The 27,539-nt window shown below is 39.8% G+C and overlaps 1 protein-coding gene across 1 annotated transcript in view; it reads left to right on the plus strand.

Moving 5' to 3' along the window:
• TAF1B (TATA-box binding protein associated factor, RNA polymerase I subunit B) overlaps positions 1-27,539 on the plus strand; it is a 59,189-nt gene that overhangs the window by 6,725 nt on the left and 24,925 nt on the right. The window contains exons 4-8 of the mRNA XM_082672601.1: positions 570-667; positions 2,304-2,399; positions 5,202-5,355; positions 11,131-11,287; positions 21,096-21,195. Of these exons, the coding sequence (XP_082528727.1) occupies positions 570-667; positions 2,304-2,399; positions 5,202-5,355; positions 11,131-11,287; positions 21,096-21,195 (605 nt within the window). The remainder of the gene's footprint in view (positions 1-569; positions 668-2,303; positions 2,400-5,201; positions 5,356-11,130; positions 11,288-21,095; positions 21,196-27,539) is intronic.

Consider the following 27,539-nt stretch of genomic DNA (forward strand, 5'->3'; position numbering starts at 1 on the left):
TCCTTGCTTTCAGTTTCACCCAGGAACCTAGAACCATCTTGAGAAAAGGAGAATGCCGTTGAGCAGTTTATTTTCTTTGTATATTCTTATTGCCCTTTCCTGCGATCTTGGAGCTTCACATCTTCACTTCTGTTCGTTCATTCTCCAAATACTCATTGTTCCCTTTCCATGTGAGTTGGAACAGAGGAGTCATACAAGCAGTGGCTGAGTGTCCTTTCATTTAGGATTCTGCTGGCCATTGTTCAGTACAGTATACATTTATAAAACTTATTTCATTTTTTTAATGTGGTGACTGTTCATTTTTCTGTCTCTGAACATTAACATTTCAGAAAAACTATAGATAATTTAAAATATTTAAAATCTGATAAATTATAAAAATGTTGTTTAGCTTTAGCATTTATGTACAGATTTGCCAGATGGGAAGCAAGAGAGTATAAGAATGGAAACTCTACTCAGGGGTATGAAAAAATTCCGGTTGAAGTGTATAAAACACAATTGTAACTATGTAGCAGCATTGCATTTAGTAAGTTGGGAATGCAAATATCTGAAACCTGCCATTTGTCATTTAGAGAAAGGCTGGGATTGGTATGTGTGCGAAGGTTTTCAGCACATACTTTATCAACAAGCAAAAGCCTTACAGATCCTTGGAGTAGGCCCAGAGTTAAAGGTAAGTCCATTTGTGCCTAGATGTTAGCTTTACATTTTGTTGTTTGAAGAACAGTAGACTTAGAGTGATACTAAGGAGGGCTATCAGTAATAACATTAGGCCTACTAGAAAGAATCATTTTTCTGATGATTTTGCTTTAATCCTTTTACTAGACCAGCAATTCCTAAAGTGTGTTCTACAGGATAGAAATAAGTAATACGTCCAAAAGAAAATAAGGTTTTAGTCTTCAGGTATTTAGGAAACACTGGGTTAAAGTAAAACAAATAACTTTGCCCACTTATTGGTGCCTTTTATGTGTTAGTGTGCTTTTTAATTTCCTAGGGGGTGTCGTATGCAGTATTCACAATTTGAGAGCAAAATACATTAAACCAGTGGTTTTTAAACTTGAGTGTGTGTGTATCAGAATCACCTAAAAGGCTTGTTAAAACACAGATCGCTTGACCTCATTCCAGAGTTTCTGATTAAGTAGGTCTGGAGTAGGGCCCAAGAATTTGCAGTTCTAACACGTTTCCAGATGACAGTGATGCTACTGGATTCAGCGTAGCTGGAGAGAGGGTTTCATGCATATGTGGCGTGAGTAAACACGACAGTATATAGCAGTATGCTCATAAATGAAAATAAGAGCAAAAGAAAAAGGGAGAAAGGTCAGTGTCTCCTGAAGTCACCAAGAAGAGATTCGTAAAGCAGCCTTTGCTGTTCAAACCAGTGTCTGCGACAGGCTGGCAGGATGACCCGTAGGCCAGTGCATGGCCTAAGTGGACTCTGAGCCTTACCCACGACAGTCACTGCGTCAGGTAAGATTACTGGTAGTCTGGGCTTTGTGAATCTGGTTTCTCCTTGCAGTCATCCTGTGTATAAGTGTTTTTCAATAAGTGGTTTCTATTAGTTACACCAACTAGCTTCAGTAGGGTTTATACCTGTGTAGCCTTCTATCTGCTTCATCGGGATTAATCCTGAAAACAGTTTCTCTGAAATTAACCCGTGAGTATAACTGTTTAGACCTGACCAGTTAAATGGCACAGCCAGAACACAGGCTCTGGAATCAGGACCGACTCCAAATCCCATTCATGGCCTTTCTACTTATTGGCTAGGTCATTTTGGCAAAGTTACTCAGTTTCTTCAGTGGTAAAATAAGAGATAGTAGCTATCTTGCAGGATTGTGTTAAAGCTTATGGATGCCTTGTACCTAGCAGGTAGGTGATGAATAAATGGAAAAATTGTTTTGTTTGTTTGTTTTGTTTTACTTTCACTTGGACGAGGGTGGGGGCAGTAAGAGGGAGGGGTGTCAATAGGTCACTGGACCCAGTAGCAGCTTTGCCCCTAACTGGAAGTGTAGTCACATGTAAGTTACTTTCTTTCTCTGAATCTTAATTTGCTTAACTTGTCAAAGGAAGGGATTCAACTAGGTGACCATAAGGAACTAAAATCTAAGATTAAGAAGAATTTATTCCATGCTTCCCGTATACCTGACATTGAAATGATCATTCTTCTTAAGGAAATTTAGGTAAGAAAGGTAAGAATACATATAGATGGAAGCAGTATGTAAAGTACAGGAGAGTAGCGATTCTGTGGTGTAGATGTGCCAGTATATTTTTCATCATAACCTGAAGCACCACTCATTTCCCTTCTACCTTAGAATGAAGTTTTACATAATTTTTGGAAGCGCTACCTTCAGAAGAGCAAGCAGGCATATTGTAAAAACCCAGTTTATACCAGTAGAAGGAAAACTACGGTAAGTCACAAATCTGAAAAGTGGGACCAGAAAACATGTCTAGTGAAGGGTAGAGATGAAGATGAGGTTCAGCCTTACCTGGGTTTATGTTGCTTGTCAGAGGGTTTTCAGTGAAGAGGTTTCCTTTACAGTCCAGAAGGACAGGGTCACTGATCTAGACACTGACCCCAAATAAGACATTGATGTCTTATTTGGCCAGTTGAAAACAAAGAAATTTGTGGTTAAGTTTCTAAACAGAAGCTTAAGGAATTTCTACCGTTGTGCTATTAAAAGCTTTTTTGCGTATATTATTCTTGCTGCTTGGAACACCTACTTCCTTTACTTGGTGTTTCAAGATTCAGCTCAGTTATCATCTGGGTGTTTCACCACCCACCCCCATCCGTCAAAGCAGTTAGATTTTTAGCAGTTTGCTATTAGTGCTTTGTAAGTGTGCCATGGATCATTTTATTTGGGGTAGGGGCGGATTCCACTGCTGAGAAACGTGGGTTTGGTAAGCTTTGATGTGTTTTATGTGTGATACTTACTCTCCAGGGCTGGGAAGAGATTCTGAACCTATTTGACAGACTTTTGTTAAGAGCTTAGAAACTTGGCCCAGTGTTTCCTTCTTTGGTTGGGGTCTCGTAGTTTCCACATGCAGTATTTAGTGACCCAGCAGTGAAAGAAATAGGTCCTAAGAACAAGAAGTTTAGAAATAGCAGGTGGGGGCTTCCCTGGTGGCACAGTGGTTAAGAATCCGCCTGCCAGTGCAGGGGTCATGGGTTCAAGCCCTGGTCCGGGAATATCCCACATGCCGTGGAGCAACTAAGCCCGTGTGCCACAGCTGCTGAGCCTGTGCTCTAGAGCCCGCGAGCCACAACTACTGAGCCTGCGTGCCGCAACTGCTGAAGCCTGCCCGCCTAGGGCCCGTGCTCCGCAACGAGAGAGGTCACCACAACGAGAGGCCCGTGCACCGCAACGAGGAGGGGCCTCCACTCGCTGCAACTAGAGAAAGCCCGCGCACAGCAACGAAGGCCCAATGCAGCCAAAAATAAAATAAATAAAAAAGAAAAGAAGTAGCAAGTGGAGCAGGAATAATGATAGTTCAGTTTTGGGCATAAATTTGAGACAGCTTTTGGACATCCAAAAGGAAATGTCACGTCAGATATGCAGATCTTCAGCTCAGAGGAGAGGTCTGGGCTGGAGATGTAAATTTAGAAGCTGGCAGCTTACACTATAATCAAAACTAAAATGCCATTGTTTGTAAGATGCACCATTATTTTAAGTACTTCCAAGAAAAGATAATGCTGCAGATTAAATCATGACATGCCTCTGATTGTAAGACACATCCTGATTTCAGGGATGTTAGAATGCGGACACATGGGAGTGCATTTTAGAATTGAAAGCAATATATGTAGTGAATGGTATTTAAAACCACAAGACCAGATGACATCCCTGAGGAGTGAAGACAGAGAAGAGGACCAAGAACTGAGCTCTGGGCAACGCTAGGGTTAAGGTGTCTGGGATAAAAGAGGGAGGAATCAGCAAAGAAGCCTGAGGAGCCACTGGTGAGGTGGGAGGAAAGCCTAGGGAGTGAAGGGGGCATTCTAGAAACCAAGGGACAGAGTGTTTCAAGAGGCGGGGAGTGATCCACTGGGAGAAATGCTGCCTCCAGCTCAGGAAGGGAGAGGGCTGACAGTCGAAGAGCGGAGCAGTGGGATCAAAACTCCGCCTGGAATGGGGGACGGAGAGGAGAGGAATTGGAGCCAGCGAGTCTGGACAGCTCTCTCTGGGCACTTTGCTGCGAAGAAGTACAGAGAAATCGCCTTGTAGCTGGAGTCAAGGGGAATTTTTTTCTTCAAGTGGAATTCATGATGGTGCACTGATAGGAACGATACAGGAGAAAGAAGAAATTCTTGATGGAGAACGAATAGAAGCGAGTGCTAACCTTTGAGTAGAAGGTGGGTGGGATCGAGTGCACAAAGGGAGACACTGGCTTTAGAGGGGAGCGTGGAGAGTACTCCAGAAGAATCCGATGGAGGGCAGAGCGCGTGGTGGAGCTGCCGGCAGACGGTTGCCTGCGGGAGCCTGTGAACGTTTCCTCAGGATTGCTTCGGTTTTCTCAGAGTCTCCGCTTATCAGCCAGCTTTATGGTTGCCTGGCCCCTCGTGGGCTCGCCTGTCGGAGGGGATGTGCTTGACAGAACACGCAAGCATTATCCTGTCCCTGATTTTTTTTGTCTCATTCTCTTGTGGTTTTCTTTAACATGAGCTTTATCTCTTCATAATAAGATCAAGTTTCTTGGCCTGCGTGGTTGAGAGCATGGCTTTTTGACTGTGATCAGTTCCCCAAGGTAATGTCAGTCAGTGAGGCCTTTAGGTAGCCAGCCCGCTGACTTTTCTTAGGGACACTCTGACCACCATTCCAACAATACATGTGTGAAAAATTAAACAAGGGTAAGAGATAGTATATCCTTGTCAAGCCTTAGTGTGCCTGGAGTCATTATTGACACTTGATGTTTTTATTGGTGTTGATACTAGAGCTGCAAGAGAGGTGTTAGTTACAGAGAGAAGGAGGCTTGACATGTCTGCCTGTTTCCTTGCTCACGCTTGACTGAAGCCCTTCTCCAAGAAGCGTTGCCGGGAGGTGCTGGGGAGCACGTGCGGAAGTCGGGCTCTTCCAGTCGCGGGGACTGGGCGGACGGCTGCAGGTCTCTAGAGGGGTCCTTTTCTGGTGTTTGTGATGCTCAGGAATTGTTGACGTTTGTGAAAATTAATTATGTTGTAAATTCCTGTAAAATCATAATTTATACATTTTACAAAATAGGTATTAGAAGATAATCCAAGTCATTCAGACTGGGACAGTGAGCCTGAGCTGCTGAGTGACCTGAGCTGTCCTTCTTTTGTTGAAAGTGGAGCAGAATCTCAGCCTGATGTCCACACTCAAAAGCCTTTCCCCATCATCAAAGCATCACAATCAGGCAAGATGAGAATCAAACTAGCTGGCAATGCATCTTAAAAATAGTCTAATCTCTTCATATTCCAAGGAGGGAAACTTGGCCTAGCAAGGAAGAATGACTTGTTGAATCATATGGCAAGGAGAAAGGTAAACTAAATGAAATCTTAGTGCGATTTTTAAAAAGGTACATCGTCTCTACGTGAGTTTTTTGGTGTGATTTTTAAAGGGAGCTAAACAGTAAGTAGATCCACAAAGGATGCTAGCTCCGTAAGGATAGGTGTGGGCTCAGAATTTTCAGAGAAAAGTTGCAGCAGAGAAATGGCAGAACTTAGCCATAAGGTAAGACAGACAAGAGTCAAAGATAAGTCGCCCAATTTCTCAGCATAGCAGGCTGAATAAAACGTACCACATTATGTGTGTGTATACATGTGTCTTACCTTCTGATTTAATTCCATAATTTAAAGTAGATGAGGAATATATTTAAGGTTACAGATATAGACCTCCTGAAAGCATTTATTCATATTAGTTTCCACACTCCTTTAAAAAAGAAAAAGTGATGGAAAACAGAGCTCAAAGAACAGACCAAGAATTTATTATAGATTGCTAGAATCTTGATGTGTGCTGATAGAGTTCTTTGAGAGAGAGCTTCCCAAACCTCTGGTGTTACGGATTGTTGAAATCTGCATTAAGCATGGTTATATAACATTTTCAGCAAAACACTTCGGAAGTGTGGAGTGCTTATTTGCAAGCCCCTAGCCCTCCAAAGATTAAAAATTCCTATTATCAGCATATCCTCATTGGTTTTGTTTTGTTTTGTTTTGTTTTCTTCAGCATATCTACATTTCTTGTTGGACTGCACAATGACACAGATATCAGTTAAGTTACATTTTGTGTCCAAAGAAGTTAGAATCCTAGGACAATTGGGCTGCATGGAGTCTCTGGAGTTTCCTTCTCCATGCTTTCAGGCAAGCCTGGCTCAGATAGTCCCAGAGGACTACGACTCTAAACCATCCAAGCCTTTTATTTATTTTTTTAAAATATATTTATTTATTTGGTTTCTTTGTTTATTTTGGCTGTGCTGGGTCTTAGTTGCAGCACACAGAATCTTCGTTGCGGCATGCAGACTCTCAGTTGTGGCATGCATGCAGGATCTGGTTCCCTGACCGGGAATCAAACCCAGGCCCCCTGCATTGGGCGTGCAGAGTCTTACCCACTGGACCACCAGGAAAGTACCCCCATCCAAGCCTTCTAAAGAAAGCATCGTGATTATTTACCTATGTTAGGGGTTTTTGTTTGCATGTTTGTTTTTTAGTAAATGGTGATCCTTAGAGCCTTATTTTCATTTTTACATTAAGTGTAACTATTCAGACAACTCTTATTACAAAACTATAAAATGGAGGTATTCATGGGAATTCCCTGGCGGTCCAGTGGTTAGGATTTCACTCTCGGGGCCCAGGTTCAATTCCTGGTCGGGGCACTAAGATCCCACAAGCTGTGCGGTGCGGCCAAAGAAATGCAGATATTCATAAAGAAAATAAAATCACCAGTTATTGTATCACCCCAGAGTAACCACTGCCACTGAATTCTACTATACTCCAAAAGGTTTTTTTGTTTTTGTTAATTGGAGTATAATTGCTTTACAATGTTGTGTTAGTTTCTGTTGTGCAACAAAGTGAATCAGCTATAAGTATACATATGTCCCCATATCCCCTCCCTCTTGAGCCTCCCTCCTATCCTCTCTATCCCACCCCTCTAGGTGGTCACAAAGCACCGAGCTGATCTCCCTGTGCTATGTAGCTGCTTCCCACTAGCCATCCATTTTATATTTGGTAGTGTATATATGTCCATGCCACTCTCTCACTTCGTCGTAGCTCAGGTTTTTTATTCATGTATATATAGAGAGAAAGGGAAAGAGTTTTATTATTTTGTTTTGCAAAAATGTGAGCTATTTCATCATTCTTTAAATTTTTTTAATCAGAATTCTACATGCATGTTAATTCAAATAAATTTATGACTTGTTATAATAAATTACAAAAATAACAAATAAAAATAAATTGCAGTCCATTGTCTCCCCGAAATGTCCTGTTTCCAAGAGGCATTCATTTTCAACTCTTTTGCAACCTGCGTATCCCTATCGCACGCTTCTAGTACTACATCTTGATTTCCGGTTTTGGACATTAGCGATTAAATTCCCACTGTGGAAGATGAAGCCTTAGCTCTTTCACTTATCCTTCACTGCCCCCCTCCCCATGTAGTTACCAACACACAATTATGAATTTCTCATTCTCTATCTTTCCAATATAATTTTTTACTGGATCAATTTTTGGTGCTTAAATTGTAAGTGTATAAATGCTAGTCAGAACTGAACCACATAGCTTACTATGATTACTTTTTCTGTATATCTTTTGGTTTTTCCAGAGTTGATAATTGTCTTGTTATTTGTTTAGTTTTCTATTTATTTATTACTAATCCATAATTTGTTACTAATGTATCTCCACACTTCCCCTCAGTTCTGAAAATCTCTCAATTCCTTAGATATTCTGTCAATTTCATCTTCTGTAATAGACTTTCTGGAGCTTCTGAGCTGCTCTGATCTAGAATGATGTATTTCTAGACCTGTGTCCCAGCTGTCTCTGGGATCTCTTTACCACCATTCCAAGGATTCTGTCACCTCTCTCTTGTTAAATTTCTTATTGCCTTGATCTCACTTCATCTTCCCTCTTGGTTCACGCCCTCATTTTTGTGGAACATCTTTTCTTATTTTGCTGAGGATATTAATATTATTTCCCACGGATTTGAAAATTTGTTTTGGCCTTGCCTGTTTATATTAGAGGATTTCTTCAAGTGTTTAGCAAGCCTAAGAAGGCTAGTCCTGTTTAAGAATGGAGATTGAAAAGTTGATTGAAACTTTCTACCCATGATTAATCTTGTCAGCTCTGCTCTGGTTTCTTTTCTTAGTGAACCTTCAGCATTGTCATCTTTAATTTATTTCCCCCCTAGCTGATCAGATTTTCCATTTGGAGGTTGTAAACCTGCCTGTTCTGGGAACTGGGTGGGAAAAAGGCCTCAGGGGAGGAAGGAATTGTCTCAATACTCAATATGTAAACGTTCACTTAATCCTCCTGTTTTCAGTAAGATACCCCTACTTCAACTGTGTATGTGACTGACGCCCTATCCCAGAGAGCCCTTTGTTTTACTGTCTCTACAGGAGAAACTTCCAATTTTCTGGCAAGATTGGGGAGCAGTCATTTGGCCGCATGGAGTTTGGGGAGAAGTCTGGGTGCCTAACTTCTTCTTAATCGGACTTTCAAGCTCTCCTCCCAGTATTAGTCCTACTTCACTCAGTTTCCAGGGGTACCTGGTTTAATCGATTCCTGAGCTTTCCTTAGAGGTCCCCAGGGGAAAATTAGATTGCTTTCTGGCTTTCCGTACTGCTGGCTGTGAATCCAGCTTTCTCAGCACTGCTAAGGCAATAATCAGCCATCCATTTGCTTTCCGGCTTTTAAAATTTTATTACCGTTGTCTCCTTTTCCTTGTTATTTGTTCTCATATTTATATCTTTTGAAAATTTCTTTATAATTGAAGTGGGACAGAACAGAGCCTAATGTATGTTTTCAATCTGCCATCTTAACTGGAAGTCCCTACATGTTATTATATATATAATATATATAGAAAGTTTTAACATAATATTTTATGGAAATCTGTGTCCTTGTATATTTCTTTAAAACTGTAGTCTTCAAACTTTAGCATCCACCAGAATCACCTGGAGGGCTTGTTAAACCATAGACTGGTAGGTTTGGTAATTTGCAGCTCTAGTAAGTTCTCAGGTGATGCTGATATACCTGCTCCAGGGTCTGCACCTTGAAAACCACTGATCTAAAGCATTGTGTAAATTGTTATGCACTGCTCCCTTGCATGGAGTTATTTAATTACATTTCTATTCCAGTCATTTGGTTGTTTGAAATTTTTGTCTTATTATAAACAGTGTTGCCACATGTCTTGACCCTGAATCTTTGCATGTTTTTTTTTTTTTTTTTTGCGGTACGTGGGCATCTCACTGTTGTGGCCTCTCCCGTCGTGGAGCACAGGCTCCGGACGCGCAGGCTCAGCGGCCATGGCTCACGGGCTCAGCCTCTCCATGGCATGTGGGATCCTCCCGGACCGGGGCACGAACCCGTGTCCCCTGCATCGGCAGGCGGACTCTCAACCACTGCGCCACCAGAGAAGCCCAGAAAAGGGGATTTTGAGGGATAATTTGGAGAGTTTTTGCCCGAGAAAACTTGGAGTTTCTCAGGGTCATTCCTCATCCTGCTTTTTAAATCTACCCTCACTCCTTACTTTAAACACCAGTTATATCCTGACAACCCTAAAATTCCTATCTCTTGCCCATCTTCTCAACTATAGGATTTTTTATATTCAGCTGCCCTCAACATTTCTGTTTGTATGCTTAATAAAATCTTACACTTGTGCAATTCTGATATCTTGATTTCTCGTCAAACCTGATCTTTTGCCATCTTCCTTGTCTCAGTGACTGGCATCTCCATTCTTCTTGTCGCTCAGTCCAAAACCCTTAGAATCCTACTTGTCTTCTCTTTTTTTCTCATTCTTCACATCCAGTCCCTCAGTAAATCCTCTTGACTCTGCTTTCAAAATATGTCCAGAATCCAGCCACATCTCACCATCTGTAGGGTCGCCGCTCCAGTACAAGTGCCCGTCGTTGTCGACCTGGAATCGTGGTCTCCCGTGTGCCCGCCCCAGCTCCACTCTTCATAGCAGCCAGGGGAACCTTTTAAAACCATAAATGAGATCATGTAGCTCTTCTGTTTAAAACTCTCCAGAAACTTCTTACGTACTTAGAAGAAAATCTAAAGTACAAATCATGACCAACAAAGCCCTTTAGCAATATGGTTTCTTACTCTCTCCTGTCATGTCTTAACACTTGCCCCTCACCCGTGGTGCTCTCGCTACACTGGCTTCCTTGATGTTCCTTCAGGTTGACTCTGCTAATGTACTTGGTGTTCCTCTCCAGATCCTTAAGACTTATTCTCTGATTTCATTCAGGTCTCTGCTCAGATGTCACTTCCCCAAAGCGGCTTCTCTGACCACCTGTGTAAAATAGCACATGTCTCTTCCCTTCCATCATTTTGTATGCCGCTCCAGTGCTATTCATCTGTGTTGTGCTTAACCACTGTCTGCAAATTTTTGTGGGGGGGGGGGCGTTTATTTACTGTCTGTCACTACTAGTATGTAGGTTTTAGGAGAGATGAGAGACTGTACACTGTCATTTCCCCAGAGGTAGAAGAGTGGCACAAAGAATGAGGTGGATAAGTATTTGTGGAATGAATGAGTTGAGGATGGAATAATGCCCCGTGGGGGAGGATGCCTGGAGGATGGGAGTGGGAGGGGGTGCTGCCGTAGCTAGTGTTTGGAGAGCCTCTCAGAGAAGGGGACACGTGAGTTGAGGCGTGACTCAAAGGAATTACACATTTTTTGCTTTGTAATTGTTTGTCCTTTTATTTATTTGAAAAATTGTTCCTGTTAACTATACAAAAATTCAAACAAGACAAATCCCTCCTTGGAATCTCAGCTCATCCGACTCCCAACAAAGAACCAGCAGTTACCTTTTTGGCCAATTTTCTTCTGAATCGTTATTGCTCTTTATTGCCAAATTGTTCTTTGTAAAGATCATATCAGTAACCTAAAGATATTTAAAATACCTCTTTGGATTTTGCTGGTTTCTTCTTTGTTGTCCAAAATAGTTGCTTGTGCTTTTAAAAATCTCCCTTTTTCCTTTTAGAAACAGCATCTGTCTGTTCTGGATCTCTTGACGGAGTTGAGTATTCACTGCGAAAGGAGAAGGGAATTGTGAAGATGACTGTGCCACGGACGCTAGCTTTCTGCTACCTGTCATTGCTTTGGCAGAGGGAGACAATCACTCTTGCGGATCTTCTGAGGTAAGCTGGGCCTCTCGTATAATGATGCTTCTACTGACTATCTGTGTGCACTAGGAGACAACCTTGGGTATTTTGGATTTTACAAGGAGGCTTAAATTAAGGAAGGGAAAGATTGGGCAGTCTGAATTCTAACTCTGAAATTTAATTCTCCTTGGGCTAATAATTCATCTCCATGGTTTCCTTATTTATGTAGTGGAAATAATACTATTTATCTTACAGTGGGGTATTAGAAAATTAATTATCTAATGTGAGTAAAGTGCTTTGAAGATGAAAACTGACATTTAATTAACTGAGTAGTAGTATTAAGTGTTTTTCATTTTTGACAGAGAAGATGAACAGATGACCTTTACATTGGCAAATGTTAGTAGTAGTTACACAAAAGCATACATTGGTATTGTTAAGAGCTAAAATATAGGTTGCGTTTATAAGCCAAAATTAAAAACAAAGCTATTAAAAGAACCTGTTATGTATATAGTCAGCATTTACATTTTTCAAGGTAATCTGCCGCGTTTTATAGTTAATGAATAAATTATGGCGTTCTGTGTAAGAATTTCTCATTAAATAGAAGATGTGCCAAAATCATTAATGCGTTAATTTTCCCTTGCTTAATATGTGTTCTAAATAATAACATTTGAGTTTTTTTTAGTGTGTAGAGTGATTTTAAGAGCACAGATTTAGAACCAGACTCCTGGGTTCAAATGCTGGCTCTGCCACTTATGTGTTATAGGACCTTGAGTAAGTTATTTAATTTCTCTCTGCCTCTGTTTCTTCATTGGTAAAATGAGGCTAATAAGAATATCTACCTCAGAGGGTTTGAGACTACTTTCAATAATTAGTACTACATGAAAAGCACACAGTGCCTGGCACGTAATAAGAACTCAATGCTGGTTATTGTTGTTTATGTTTTCTTCATCATCATCATAGGCACTAGGCCCTTTGATTAAATAAAATGCCTCTGATAAATGAGGATAGTGCCTTTGAATTTGGCCACATCAACCAAATAACAAGGCTTTTCTCAGATGTGATTAACAGTACATGCAAGTTGAAAACTTCCCTAATACGGAAAAGGAAATAGTCAGTCATGTCCAGGAAGCGCAGAGAGTCCCATACAGGATAAATCCAAGGAGAAACACGCCAAGACACATTAATCAAACTGTCAAAACTTAAATACAGAGAAAAAATACTAAAAGCAGCGAGGGAAAAGCAACAAATTACATACAAGGGAATCCCCATAAGGTTAACAGCTGATCTTTCAGCAGAAACTCTGCAAGCCAGAAGGGAGTGGCAGGACATATTTAAAGCGATGAAAGGGAAAAACCTGTAACCAAGATTACTCTACCCAGCAAGGATCTCATTCAGGTTCGACAGAGAAATTAAAACCTTTACAGACGGGCTTTCCTGGTGGCGCAGTGGTTGAGAGTCCGCCTGCCGATGCAGGGGACACGGGTTCGTGCCCCGGTCCGGGAAGATCCCACATGCCGCGGAGTGGCTAGGCCCGTGAGCCATGGCCGATGAGCCTGTACATCCAGAGCCTGTGCTCCACAACGGGAGAGGCCACAACAGTGAGAGGCCCACGTACTGCAAAAAAAAAAAAACAAAAAACCTTTACAGACAAGCAAAAGGTAAGAGAATTCAGCACTACCAAACCAGCTCTACAACAAATGCTAAAGGAACGTCTCTAGGCAGGAAACACAAGGGAAAGACTTACAATAACAAACCCAAAACAATTAAGAAAATGGTAATAGGAACATACATATTGATAACTACCTTAAATGTAAATATGCTCCAACCAAAAGACATAGGCTGGCTGAATGGATACAAAAACAGGACCCGTATATATGCTGTCTGCAAGAGACCCACTTCAGACCTAGGGACACATACAGACTGAAAGTGAGGGGGTGGAAAAAGATATTCCATGCAAATGGAAATCAGAAGGAAGCTGGAGTAGCAATTCTCATATCAGACAAAATAGACTTTAAAATAAAGACTATTACAAGACACAAAGAAGGACACTACATAATGATAAAGGGATCAATCCAAGAAGAAGTATAACAATTTGTAAGTACTTATGTACCCAACATAGGAGGACCTCAATGCATAAGGCAAATGCTAACAGCCATAAAAGGGGAAATTGACAGTAACACAGTCATAGTAGGGGACTTTAACCAATGGACAGATCATCCACAATGAAAATAAATAAGGAAACACAAGCTTTAAATGACACATTAAAGAAGATGGACTTAATGGATAGTTACAGGACATTCACTCCAAAAACAACAGAATACACTTTCTTCTCAAATGCTCATGGAACATTCTCCAGGATAGATCATGTCTTGGGTTGCAAATCAAGCCTTGGTAAATTTAAGAAAACTGAAGTTGTATCAAGTATCTTTTCTGACCACAGCGCTCTGAGACGAGATATCAATTACAGGAAAAAAACTGTAAAACATACAAACACATGGAGGCCAAACAATACACTACTAAATAACCAAGAGATCAGTGAAGAAATCAAAGAGGAAATCAAAAAATACCTAGAAGCAAATGACAATGAAAACACAATGACTCAAAACCTATGAGATGCAGCAAAAGCAGTTCTAAGAGGGAAGTTTATAGCAGTACAATCCTACCTCAAGAAACAAGAAAAATCTCAAACAACCTAACCTTACACCTAAAGCAATTAGAGAAAGAAGAACAAACAAAACCCAAAGTTAGCAGAAGGAAAGAAATCATAAAGCTCAGATCAGAAATAACTGAAAAAGAAATGAAGGAAATGATAGCAAAGATCAATAAAACTAAAAGCTGGTTCTTTGAGAAGGTAAACAAAATTGATAAACCATTAGCCAGACTCAAGAAAAAGGGAGAAGACTCAAATCAATTAGAAATGAAAAAGGAGAAGTAACAACTGACACTGCAGAAATACAAAGCACCGTGAGAGATTACTACAGGCAACTATATGCCAATGAAATGGACAACCTGGAAGAAATGGACACATTCTTAGAAAAGCACAACCTTCTGAGACTGAACCAGGAAGAAATAGAAGATATAAACAGACCAATCACAAGCACTGAAATTGAAACTATGATTAAAAGTCTTCCAACAACAACAACAAAAAAAGTCTTCCAACAAACAAAAGCCCAGGACCAGATGGCTTCACAGGCGAATTCTATCAAACATTTAGAGAAGCGCTAACACCTATCTTTCTCAAACTCTTCCAAAATACAGCAGAGGGAGGAACACTCCCAAACTCATTCTATGGGGCCATCATCACCCTGATACCACACCCAGACAAAGATGTTACAAAAACGGAAAACTACAGGCCAATATCACTGATGACCATAGATGCAAAAATCCTCAACAAAATACTAGCAAACAATCCAGCAGCTCATTAAAGGATCATACACCATGATCAAGTGGGGTTTATCCCAGGAATACAAGGATTCTTCATTATATGCAAATCAATCAATGTGATACACCATATTAACAAATTGAAGGATATAAACCATGTGATAATCTCAATCGATGCAGAAAAAGCTTTTGACAGAATTCAACACCCATTTATGATAAAAACACTCCAGAAAGTAGGCATAGAGGGAACTTTCCTCAACATAATAAAGGCCATATATGACAAACCCACAGCCAGCAGTGTTCTCAGTGGTGAAAAACTGAAACCATTTCCACTAAGATCAGGAACAAGACAAGGTTGACCACTCTCACCACTATTATTCAACATAGTTTTGGAAGTTTTAGCCACAGCAATCAGAGAAGAAAAAGAAAAGGAATCCAAATCAGAAAAGAAGAAGTAAAACTGTCACTGTTTGCAGATGACATGATACTATACATAGAGAATCCTAAAGATGCTACCAGAAAACTACTGGAGCTCATCAATGAATTTGATAAAGTAGCAGGATACAAAATTAATGCACAGAAATCTCTTGCATTCCTATACACAAATGATGAAAAGTCTGAAAGAGAAATTAAGGAAACACTCGCATTTACCATTGCAACAAAAAGAATAAAATACCTAGGAATAAACCTACCTAAGGAGACAAAAGACCTGTATGCAGAAAACTATAAGACACTGATGAAAGAAATTAAAGATGATACAAACAGACGGAGAGATATACCATGTTCTTGGATTGGAAGAATCAACATTGTGGAAATGATTATACTACCCAAAGCAATCTACAGATTCAATGCAATCCCTATCAAACTACCAATAGCATTTTTCCCAGAACTAGAACAAAAAAATTCACAGTTTGCATGGGAACACAAAAGACCCCAAATAGCCAAAGCAGTCTTGAGAAAGAAAAATGGAGCTGAAGGAATCAGGCTCCCAGACTTCAGACTATACTACAAAGCTACAGTAATCAAGACAGTGTGGTACAGGCACAAAAACAGAAATATAGATCAATGGAACAGGATAGGAAGCTCAGAAATAAACCCACACACATATGGTCACCTTATCTTTGATAAAGGAGGGAAGAATATACAATGGAGAAAAGACAGCCTCTTCAATAAGTGGTGCTGGGAAAACTGGACAACTACATGTAAAAGAATGAAATTAGCACACTCCCTAACACCATACACAAAAGTAAACTCAAAAATGGATTAAAGACCTAAATGTAAGGCCAGACACTATAAAACTCTTAGAGGAAAACATAGGCAGAACACTCTTTGACATACATCACAGCAAGATCCTTTTTGACCCACCCCCTAGAGAAATGGAAATAAAAACAAAAATAAACAAATGGGACCTAATGAAACATAAAAGCTTTTGCACAGCAAAGGAAACCATAAACAAGACGAAAAGACAACCCTCAGAATGAGAGAAAATATTTGCAAATGAAGCAACTGACAGAGGATTAATCTCCAAAATATACAAGCAGCTCATGCAGCTCAGTATCAAAAAAACAAACAACCCAATCCAAAAATGGGCAGAAGACCTAAATAGACATTTCTCCGAAGAAGATATACAGACTGCCAACAAACACATGAAAGGATGCTCAACATCACTAATCATTAGAGAAACGCAAATCAAAACTACAATGAGATATCATCTCACACCAGTCAGAATGGCCATCATCAAAAAATCTACAAACAATAAATGCTGGATAGGGTATGGAGAAATGGGAACCCTCCTGCACTGTTGGTGGGAAAGTAAATTGATACAGCCACTATGGAGAGCAGTATGGAGTTTCCTTAAAAAAGTAAAAACAGAACTACTATATGACTCAGCAGTCCCACTACTGGTCTTACACCCTGAGAAAACCATAATTCAAAAAGAGTCATGTACCACAATGTTCATTGCTGCACTGTTTACAATATCCAGGACATGGAAGCAACCTAAGTGTCCATCGACAGATGAATGGATAAGGAAGATGTGGCACATATATACAATGGACTATTATTCAGTCATAAAAACAAACGAAATTGAGTTATTTGTAGTGAGGTGGATGGACCTAGAGTCTGTCATACAGAGTGAAGTAAGTCAGAAAGAGAAAAACAAATACCGTATGCTAACACATATATATGGAATATATATTTTTAAAAAAAGGTTCTGAAGAACCTAGGGGCTGGAGAGGAATAAAGACGCAGACGTAGAGAATGGACTTGAAGCCACGGGGAGGGGGAAGGGTAAGCTGGGACGAAGTGAGAGAGTGGCATGGACATATATATATATATACACACAGTACCAAATGTAAAATAGATAGCTAGTGGGAAGCAGCCGCATAGCACAGGGAGATCAGCTCGTGCTTTGTGACCACCTAGAGGGGTGAGATAGGGAGGGTGGGAGGAAAATGCAAGAGGGAGGGGGTATGGGCTTATATGTGTAAGTATAGCTGATTCACTTTGTTATACAGCAGAAACTAACACACCATTGTAAAGCAATTATACTCCAATAAAGATGTTTAAAAGAAAACACAAAAAGCAGTACATGCAGAGAGTCCATGATTCAGTGAATTTTACTGTTAAGCTAAAAACCTCAGGGCTTCCCTGGTGGCGCAGCGGTTAAGAATCTGCCTGCCAGTGCAAGGGACACGGGTTCAAGCCCTGGCCCAGGAAGATCCCACATGCCACGGAGCAGCTAAGCCCACGTGCCACAACTACTGAGCCTGAGCTCTAAAGCCTGCAAGCCACAACTACTGAGCCCACGTGCCACAGCTCCTGAAGCCTGCGTGCCTAGAGCCCGTGCTCTGCAACAAGAGAAGCCGCGACAATGAGAAACCTGCACACTGCAACGAAGAGTAGCCGCCGCTCACCTCAACTAGAGAAAGCCCATGCACAGCAGTGAAGACCCAACACAGCCAAAAATAAAATAAATAACTATAAACCTCATCTTGTTCTGTATGCCCTCATTGGGTGATCTCATCCTTTCCCAAGGCTTTAATTACCATCTATACGATGATGATTCTCAAATCTGGATTTCCAGCCCAGACTTGTCTACTGAGGGCCAGACCCATATGTTCATATATTCACCTGCCTTCTGGGCACTCCTTCATCATCTCTCTCCTCACTCCAGCTCCTCCTCTAGTGTTTCCTTTCTTCGTAAATACCTGCGCCATGTTGCGTCCCATACAGCCACCTGAGGCTCATCCTTGACTCCTTCCTCTCTCTACATATAGTTAATAGAGTTAATCATTATGTCCTCTCAATTATACTTCCAAAATAACTCTCAAACGATTTTTCCCCGATTCCCTCTCTCTTCACCTGGGTTACTTAGCAGCCTTCCAAGTGAGTCTTGTGCCACTCCTGTCCATTTCCTCCTGAAAACCAGAGGGATCTTAATAGAAACAGCAGTCTAATCATGTCACTGGAGCTGGATAACAGGGTTAGCCATCCTACGCAGGGCCGTCTGTAAGGGGGTAATGCAACTCTCCTAGAAATCTCACAAGTTGGAGAAAGTAATATCTGCCCGAAAATTCTTCTCAGGGAGAATATTGTATGTGGTTGGAAGGATGGGATAAGATCCTGCACCTTTGTCTATCTGTCTCTCTCTCTCCCCCCTCTTCTTCTGCCTCTCTCCCCACCCCTCTGTCTCCCTCTTTCCTTTCCTCCCTCTTTCCTCCCTTCCGCCTCCAAGGGGAATTCCCTTCAAGGAGATTAGATCTAGTTAGCTGGAGGGCTTTTATTTTGCCCTGTGGGACATACAAATTTGGGACCCAGTTTAACTGCTTGGAGCAGTAGGAAAAGAGACTTCACCACTGATCCCCTTTCTCTGCTTTTCTTGGAAAAGAGCTCTAAATCACAGGCTCTTCTCAAAGTGTGGCCCCCGAACAACCGCGTCAGCGTCACCCAGTGATTTGTTAGAAATGTAAATTCTTGGACCCATTCTAACCTTCTGAATCAGAAACTCTGGGGACAGGGCCTGGTAGTCTCTGTTTTAATAAGCCCTCCAGGGGATTCTAATGGATGCTAAGTTTGAGAACTACTATTGAAAAACTACTTAAAGCACATTGATTTGAAGGGAATACGTTATTTGCCTGGCCCCAGTACCCATACATTTATACTGATCCTGCATGTCACTTCCCTGTTTAGATCCTTTAGCAGCATCCACAGTCCTTAGGATAAATTCATAGCCCTTGTATAGCCTTTAAAGAACCCTACCTCCCTAACAATAACAATGATAATAAATAAAAATAGCTAACATGTATTTGTTCCACAAATATTCATTGAATACCTACTATACACAGGTGTTGTTCTAGAGTCTAGACGCCTGAAATACAGTTGTGAACCATATATAGATCAAGTCCCGGCTCTCGTGACGTTTAAGACTAGATGAGCAAATACACAAATAAATTAAAAAATGATCAGACAGTGAAGTGCTGTTCAGGAGATTGAAATAGGATGATGGGGCTTCCCTGGTGGCGCAGTGGTTGGGAGTCCGCCTGCCGATGCAGGGGACGCGGGTTCTTGCCCCGGTCCGGGAAGATCCCACATGCCATGGAGTGGCTGGGCCCGTGAGCCATGGCCGCTGAGCCTGCGCGTCCGGAGCCTGTGCTCCGCAACGGGAGAGGCCACAACAGTGAGACGCCCGCGTACCGCAAAAAAAAAGTAGGATGATGTGATAGAGAATGACCAGATGGCTACTTTAGATGGGTTATTAGGGAAGGCCTCACTGAGAAGGTGGAGTTTAAGCCGCACTCTGACTGAAAATAGAGCCAGCAGCTGAATATCTGAAGTACTCGCATTCCAGGTAGAGGGAGGCTGCTAGTGCCAGGCTCTAACGCAGTTTCAAGCTCTGTGTGATCAAGGAGCAGAGGAGGCTGAAGTGATGGGAGTAAGAACTTGAAGGAGGAGTAGGAAGATGTGGACAGGGAGATAATAAACAGGGGCCAGATGTAGGTCTTTGTAAGCCAAGTTAGGAGTTTGGATTTTTTTTTTTTTTTGGAGGTATAGTTCATATACAATACAACTCACCCTTTTAAAGTGTACAAGTCAGTGGTTTTCAGTATATTCACAAGGTTGTGCAACCATCACCTCTATTTCCAGGATATATTCATCACTCCAAAAGGAAACCCCATTCCCACTGGGAGTTTGGCTTTAAGTGTGATAGTAAGCCACTGGAAGATTTTAGCAGGAGACACATAATCTGATTAATGTTTTCAAGATCACTCAGGCAACTGTGAGGAAAGTGGATTCTAGGTAGGCACAGGTGGAAGCAGGGAGACCGGGTGATCTTTTCTGTACTTAAAGCAAGAGGGTAGTGGCTTGGGTTAGGGTGGTGGTAATAGAAATGGAATGAGGTGAAGGGGTTCAGGATATGTTTTACAGGTAGAGACAACTTTCCTCTAATGCAGTGCTTCTTAAATTACCTGTAATGAAGAACCAATTTGTTAAATTTCCAGTCTGTCACAGATTGAAACTTTTGAAAAGTATAATAATATTATAAACAGAGACAGTGTTTCCAGGGGACGTGCCTGGAGTAGTGGTTTGTTGGTTCGGAGGGTATATGGGATGCTGTTAGTCTGTGCCCATCCCTCTTTCTCTATTCTCTACTTTATTTTTCTTCTTACCATTTTTTCCTATCTGACATACTATAAATTTCACTTATTTGTTTTCTCATCTTTCTCTTTTCATTAGAATGTAAATTCCATGGGAACAAGAATATTTTACTGTTTCGTTCCCTGCTGTATCCCCCAGCCTAGAATAGTGTTGGGTATATAGTACTCAATAAATTTCTGTTGAACGAATGAATGAATTGTAGGTAAGTATGTATGAGTGTTTATTTATATATATGTGCTAGTTTCTTTAAACTCAATAATTTACTCAAAATATTTGATCAGCTATTATGTACCAGACATTGAGATGGAGTGGTGAACAAATGTTCCTTTGTTTAATTGTTCTTCCAGTGACAGGCACCTACCGTGCACTGTCATAGGTACTGGAGACTGAATGGTGGGCAAGGAGGTATTCTAACAAGGAAAACAGGGATCAGGGAAGGTCCCGCTGAAGAAGTGATTTAAGAGATTAGTAGGAGCTAATCATGTGAGAGGAACTAGGAATAGGAGGAAGGAATGCCATGTCTGCAAGCCTGGTGGTAAATTGACAAATTAGATAAACACACCTTTTGGAAATATTTTGTCTATTTGTGCAGAAACTTAAGAGATTATTAATCAACTAAATGTTTTCTCCACACAGGGGTACAGAGAATAATAGATATTTTCAGATTAATTATCCTTACATATATGTAGGATATACTGTATACTCAACTGATTCTTACCTTGTCTTTGAAATACATTTTTACCTCTTTTGTTTACTTTGCCAAATCAGTACATATCTTTTACTGAAGCTCTTTTTAAAAATATAGATTCGTTGAAGAGGAACATATTCCTTATATAAATGCTTTTCAGCATTTTCCAGAAGAGATGAAATTATATGGGCGTGACAAAGGAATCTTTGCTATAGAGGTATGTTATTTTCTTTTTTACTTCGTAGTCACTTATAAGACACAAGAGTAATTTGGTGATTTATATTCCTCTCCTGACTTATTTGGTGTTGGAGTTTTAAAAAATGTCATCGAGTTTTTGTTCTATTCAAATATGGACATTAGTCATAATTTAATGAAGAGTAGAATTGTTATTTTTTGTTTTCCTTATGTGGCAACATCTAATCCTTTAGGTTACGCAATCCTCAAAATACAGCTATAATGTTAGGTGTGTGCATTGCAAATAGGTGTAGTGTTGAGACTAAAAGTTTTATATAGAGACCATTAGGTAATTTCAAATTTAAAAAACAGTATTTTTTGTTGTTATTTGCACACTATGTTGCTTTGGAGAGAAGAGATGAAAGTTATTATGTTGTTTCAAGAGGCATATTTTTTTTAATATATTTATTTATTTATTTTTAAATTTTTGGCTGCGTCAGGTCTTAGTTGTGGCACGTAGGATCTTCATTGAGGCATACGGGATCTTTTGTTGCGGCGCGCAGGCTTCTCTCTAATTGTGGCGTGTGGGTTTTCTCTCTCTAGTTGTGGCGCAGGCTCCAGGGTACGTGGGCTGTGTAGTTTGTGGCACGCGGGCTCTCTAGTTGAGGCGCATGACCTCAGTAGTTGCAGCGCATGGGCTTAGTTGCCCCGCAGCATGTGGGATCTTAGTTCACTGAACAGGGATCAGACCCGCATCCCCTGCATTGGAAGGTGGATTCTTTACCACTGGTCCACCAGGGAAGTCCCTCAAGAGGCACTATTTTAAGTCCTTTGCTTGTGTTAGTCTTCTTCTAGATCTCTTTTCAGCTGTCTCCAATGGCAGCGCTTCTGTCCTTTTAATTATGAGTCTTTATCACTATTTATAGTACTCAAAGGTTATTTTCCCTGTGCTCTTCATCAGAAGGTTTTCAGTGTACTAAATATTAATATTAAATATTATCCTCCATTTACCCACTTAAGGAATTATTTTCATAGGCTTTCCTAACCTTCACAACCTTCACATTGTTTTCAGTTTAATTCAAGAGACATTTATGATCCTTACTAAACCCCTGCATGAGTATGGTTCACCATCTTCCCAATTTTACATGTGAGTAAACACCTCAGACAGGTAGAATGATTTGCCAAGGTCATGCAGATGGTAGTCTCAGACTTGGAACTACAGTGCTTTAGGCCTTTTACTCATTGTATGGTCTTTTGTTCTGTTTTTGTACCATCTTACTATTATTTGTCCCATCTAGTCTTAATTTCTTGTTTCTTCTTTTTCTGCCTTTTTTGAATTAAGATTTTTTTTATGATTCCACTTTATCTCTACTATTGATTTATTAACCATACCTCTATTTTTTTAAGAGGTTGTTCTAGAGTTTATAAAATTCATCTTTAACTTACCACAGTCTGCCTCAATAATATACCAGTACATGTATAGTGTAAGACCCTTACAAGAATATATATACTTCCACTTCCCTCCTCCCATCCCTTAGTGTTAAACATTTTATCTTTACCTGTTAGATATTCCACAATGCGTTGGAATTATTTTTGCTCTAAAACGTTGTTTATCTTTTTAAGAAATTAAAATGAGAAGAACTACTTCATATTTACCCACCTTTTGCCATTTCTGGCACTCGTCCTGTCTGAAAATGTCCTGTAACATTTCTTATAGTACAGATCTGTTGGCAGTGAATTCTTTTGGCACTTTTTGGTCTAAAAATGTCTTTGTTTTGCCTTCATTTTTGAAAAAACATTTCACTAGTATTGAATTCTGGGTTTGTACTTTTCCTTCAGCACTTTAAAAATGTTTCTTTCTACAGGACTGTCTGATTTCTCTTCTCTTCTCTTCCCTTCCCTTCCTTTCTCTTCCCTTCCCTTCCCTTCCTTTCTCTTCCCATCTCTTCCTTCCTTCTCTCCTTCCTTCCTTCCAACTACATGTTAGACCACAGCTCACTAAGGCTTCTGTTCTTTTTCTTTTCCTCAGTGTGTTTTGTTTTGGATAGTTTCTACGATGATATCTTCAGATTCACTGATCTTTACTTCTTGAATGTCTAATTTGCTGTTAAACCCATCTAGTAATTTTTTCATTTCAGATTCTGTATTTTTCATTTCTAGAAGTTCCATGTTAGTCTCATCTTTTTCGTTTCCTTCATTATGTTTTCTTTTACATCCTCCAGTTTATTGACAATATTTACAGTAGTTGCTCTAAGGCTATCGTCTACTAATTCTGTTATCTCAGTTATTTCTGGGTCTGTTTCTATTGATTGATTTGTCTCCTGATTATGTGCCATATTTTCCTGCTTTGCATTCCTGGTAATTTTGATTGGATGCAGACAGTGTGAATTTTGTGTTGCTGATGGATTTTTGTTCTGGTGTATGATTAGGTAACTTAGATATCAGTTTGATCATTTAGAAGCTTGTTCTTTTAATGGCTGTTCCAGAGCCTATATTGTGAGGCTAAGGAAGCCCCACTACTAAGGCATGTCCCTTTGGGAGACTCTACCCAGAGCCCCCAGTATTGTGAAGTCTCTCCACTCCAGCTGGGGCCTTATGCAAACTCTGAGAATTGTTTGCATTCATTGGAAAAATCCAGTGATTTTTTTTTCTCCCCTGGCCTCAGGTTTTTTCTCACACATGCACAGATTGGTACTCAGCCAAAGACTTGGGAGGACCCCTTTGCAGACCTCCAGAGTTCTCTCTCTGCAGTTTTATCCTCATTGGTACTCTGCCTGCAAATTATAGCCACCTCAGCTAACAGGAACTCGAATCTCTCTCTGCTTAACTCAGCAAGACCACTGGGCCCTGTTTCACTCCCTGCTCCCTGCACTACAGCTTGGAGACTGCCTCCAGGCAGTAATCTGGGGCCATTTGTTTCTCTTCTCTCAGCGATTATATAGTCCTGTGCCTCCTGTTACCCAATGCCTAAAACTGTTGTTTCATATATTTTTTCCAGTTCTCTGTTTATCATGGGAAGTAAATTCCCGTAGTAGTTTCCCATTGTAGTTAATCCTTTAAGGGCAGAAACAGAATTGTTCTAAATACTCATTTTTAGACATTTAGAAATAGAGTCAATATTCAGATGCTTTTTAGCTGAGTGTTTTGAAATACCTGCCTAGTAATAATCTCTTTTGTTGACTATTTTTAAATTAATCTTGAGTTGAGGGGACAGGGCTATGTAAAATAGGGGAGTGATTTCTTGTAGAGATTTTGATAGAAAGTATAAGCATAGAAATATATGAGATTATGTCTTGGTAACAGTAACTATTGTACTTTACCTTTTTCACTTGTATCTTAGCTTTTTTTTAAATAAACTTTTTATTTTGGAATAATTTTAGATTTATAGAAAAGCTGCAAAAATAAAAATATATCCTTTACCCAGATTCAACTATTGTTAATATTTTATTTTATCCTTTGTGCTGTTCTTCCCTATCTATGTATCTATCTATGTAATTCTATTTCTGAATCATTGAGGGTAAGTTACATTTATCATGGCCCATCATCCCTGAATATTTTAGTGTATATTTTCTAAGAGTAGGGATATTCTCTTATATAACTGCAATTTACTTATTAACTTTCTATTTTTCTAGGAGCTGCACAGTATAGATATGCCACAATTTACCTGACTAGTTTTCTATTGATGGAGTTTTGTGTTTGGGGATTAAAGGCTAAAGAAGGCAGCTAGGTAATGAAGAAACAAAACAAACAAAACTGAAAACAATCTGAATGTCTATCAAGGAAAATGGATAAAATGTGATATAATCAGACATGGTATATTAAACAACTATGAAAATGAATCAACTACCGCCACAAGCAACAGGAATGACTCTAAGAAATATTCTGTTTAGTGTAAAAGGCAAGACTTAGGAAGCTACATACATATGAAATCACTTTTGTTAAGCTCACAAAAGAAGTTAAGCTAAATATATTTATATAACTATATTTATGTGCGTGATAAAACTATTTTTAAAAAAATAAGTTTATGGTAAGCATAATTCAGGATACTAGTTACCTCTGGAAGGGGAGGCACAGAGGGGGGACTAGAGAAGGAGTACACTGGTAGATGTAACAGTCGGGTTTGTTTGTATATTTCTTGCATCCCTAACTACTCTGAGAGTAGGGATCATGTGTAATGCTTCTATTTTATCATACATAAGACCTAATATATAATCATTATGTATACATGGTAAGAACTCTGTGTTTATTGGTTAAATGATTTGAAATAGCTGAAAAACAGAATTAGTTTAAATGCTTTATTTAGAGAAGATTTCAAATAGATTTGTTGGGGATTTTTTTCCACCTAAGTAGTAAACATCCAGACTGCTTCTTTTGTATTTATTACATAATATACCCAGAGGCTATTCAGTAGTGGCATTTGACTGAGAAAATTAAAAAGCATTCCACTGATATTTTAGTGGTAAATGTGTAAGGGATATAACTTCTGCTTATAAGCAAGGACATTTAAAAAGCTGAGTTATGGGTGTGTCAGTATCACTCATGAAAACCAGTGTGTGAGATAAATAATCTTATCAGTTATTTGTACTGTTCACCAGTATACTGAAACCAATAGTAAATTACTCTAGTCAGAAAATGTATGTTTGAGGCTACATTGATGATATTTGTTTTAGGAGAATCATACCTCCTGTTTGCTGAGTGAAACCAGTGATTTCATGTGAATTATCTGTGATTTAGTTTGATCCCTTGCCAGTGCCCACCCCTAGTACCCAGCATGCTCAGTCCACTTCTCCCCCTACCTCTGCTTCCCAAGAGAAGGAATGAGAACCAAGGTTTATACTCATCTAAGGAAAACTGAATAATGACAAAGGTTAGCCTGCTACAGAAATGATCACGTAACCCTGCCAAAATCGAATCAAAATTATTTGGGGATTGTCTACTCTTTGGATACCAGCTTGTAACCTCCTTTAGTACAGATATGTGAAATTTGAACATAGGTATTCCACAGTCAGCAGAATATTTGGAGGACAGGCACATCTTAAGAAGGAGGACTCAGATAGGTTTTTCCCAGCTCTGATCCTGGGGCCAAAACGAATAACTGCCTCCTGTTCAGCTGGTCATCAGTTCATAAATCCGTGTTTATTCATAAGGTTTACCTTGGTCTGTGCAAGTCGACAGCATGTTTCTGAAATGACCTCATCCCCAGGACCAAGACTGTATTTCACATAAAATAATGTATTCACCACAAACTTCCAGAAGATTAGACTTTGAACATAAAAGAGTATTTTTTGCTACTGCTGATAGATTTACAACCATTAAGATAATTCCAGCAGACTAAAAATGCGAATTGAACTGTTTTGTGAATCATAAGGCATGTGGAGTTCATTTTATCCTTCCTTCATGGGTAATATATTACAGTGCTTTGTCATTTCTTCTGACATTTTTATTCCTTGTTAATTTTCCTTTGCAATAGGAAGTCTTATTTTAAGTTTGGGTTAACAGGTGCATGTAGCATTAGCGTTTTCTCAGCTGAATCTTTGCTTCAAAACAACACTAAGAATAAGTAAGGGTGAGGCACTGTACTTTTTTTTTTAATAGCAAAGCAGGAAGTTCACCTCTGACAGGGTATTGTAATCAGGTTTATCACAAGAGCCTGCTGTTGTGTAACAGAAACTCTAGCTTGTCCTTACCTGTCTTAAGGCATTGCTTCATGAAGGAAAATAAACTCACTGGAATATTTGTGAAATTCAATAAAATGCTTTCCCAAGCACTCCGTTTTTAATGCATGCTAGAACAATTTATTATAGCCTTGTGGTCTTCTAAAAACATATTAGCCTTGTGATTTCTTAGTATTATAATTAAATGAATCTATAGCACTCTAGAAGCCCTATGTGTCATATTTACTATACCTTTTAGACACATCCTCAGCCGTGTCTAGTATTCCCATGTCCATATTCCCTTCCTCCCCTCCCCCACTTTTTCAAGAAAAATGGAGGCGGTTTGGGATGTCTTCAAATGACTGTTTACTTAATTGACAGGCAGCTTTTCTTCATTGTATGCTTTGCCTTTGCTTACAAAAGTGCATTCACTATTCCATAGTATGTTGAAACTTTTAAGTGGAAACAGCTTTTCATTAACAAAGGAAGCATTTTCTTTCCTCCTTCCATGTCTTAGCTTTCTCTACTAAGTCTTGGCTTCTTCAGCAGCTGTACCTCCACCAGAAATGAAAAAAGGTACAATTGTTCTAGGAGATGGTGATGAAGATAATGCCAGTGGGGTTTTGTGTGTGTGGGCTGCTGGGGACTGTTTTTCCTCTGTGTTTGGTTTTGTTTTGTTTTTGTTATTCCAGAAAGTTGAGCACACCTTAAAAACAAATCAAAGGGAAGGGGG

Source organism: Grampus griseus (genome assembly GCF_964374135.1).
Source record: "Grampus griseus genome assembly, chromosome: 15".
NCBI classification, from domain to species: Eukaryota; Metazoa; Chordata; class Mammalia; order Artiodactyla; family Delphinidae; genus Grampus; species Grampus griseus.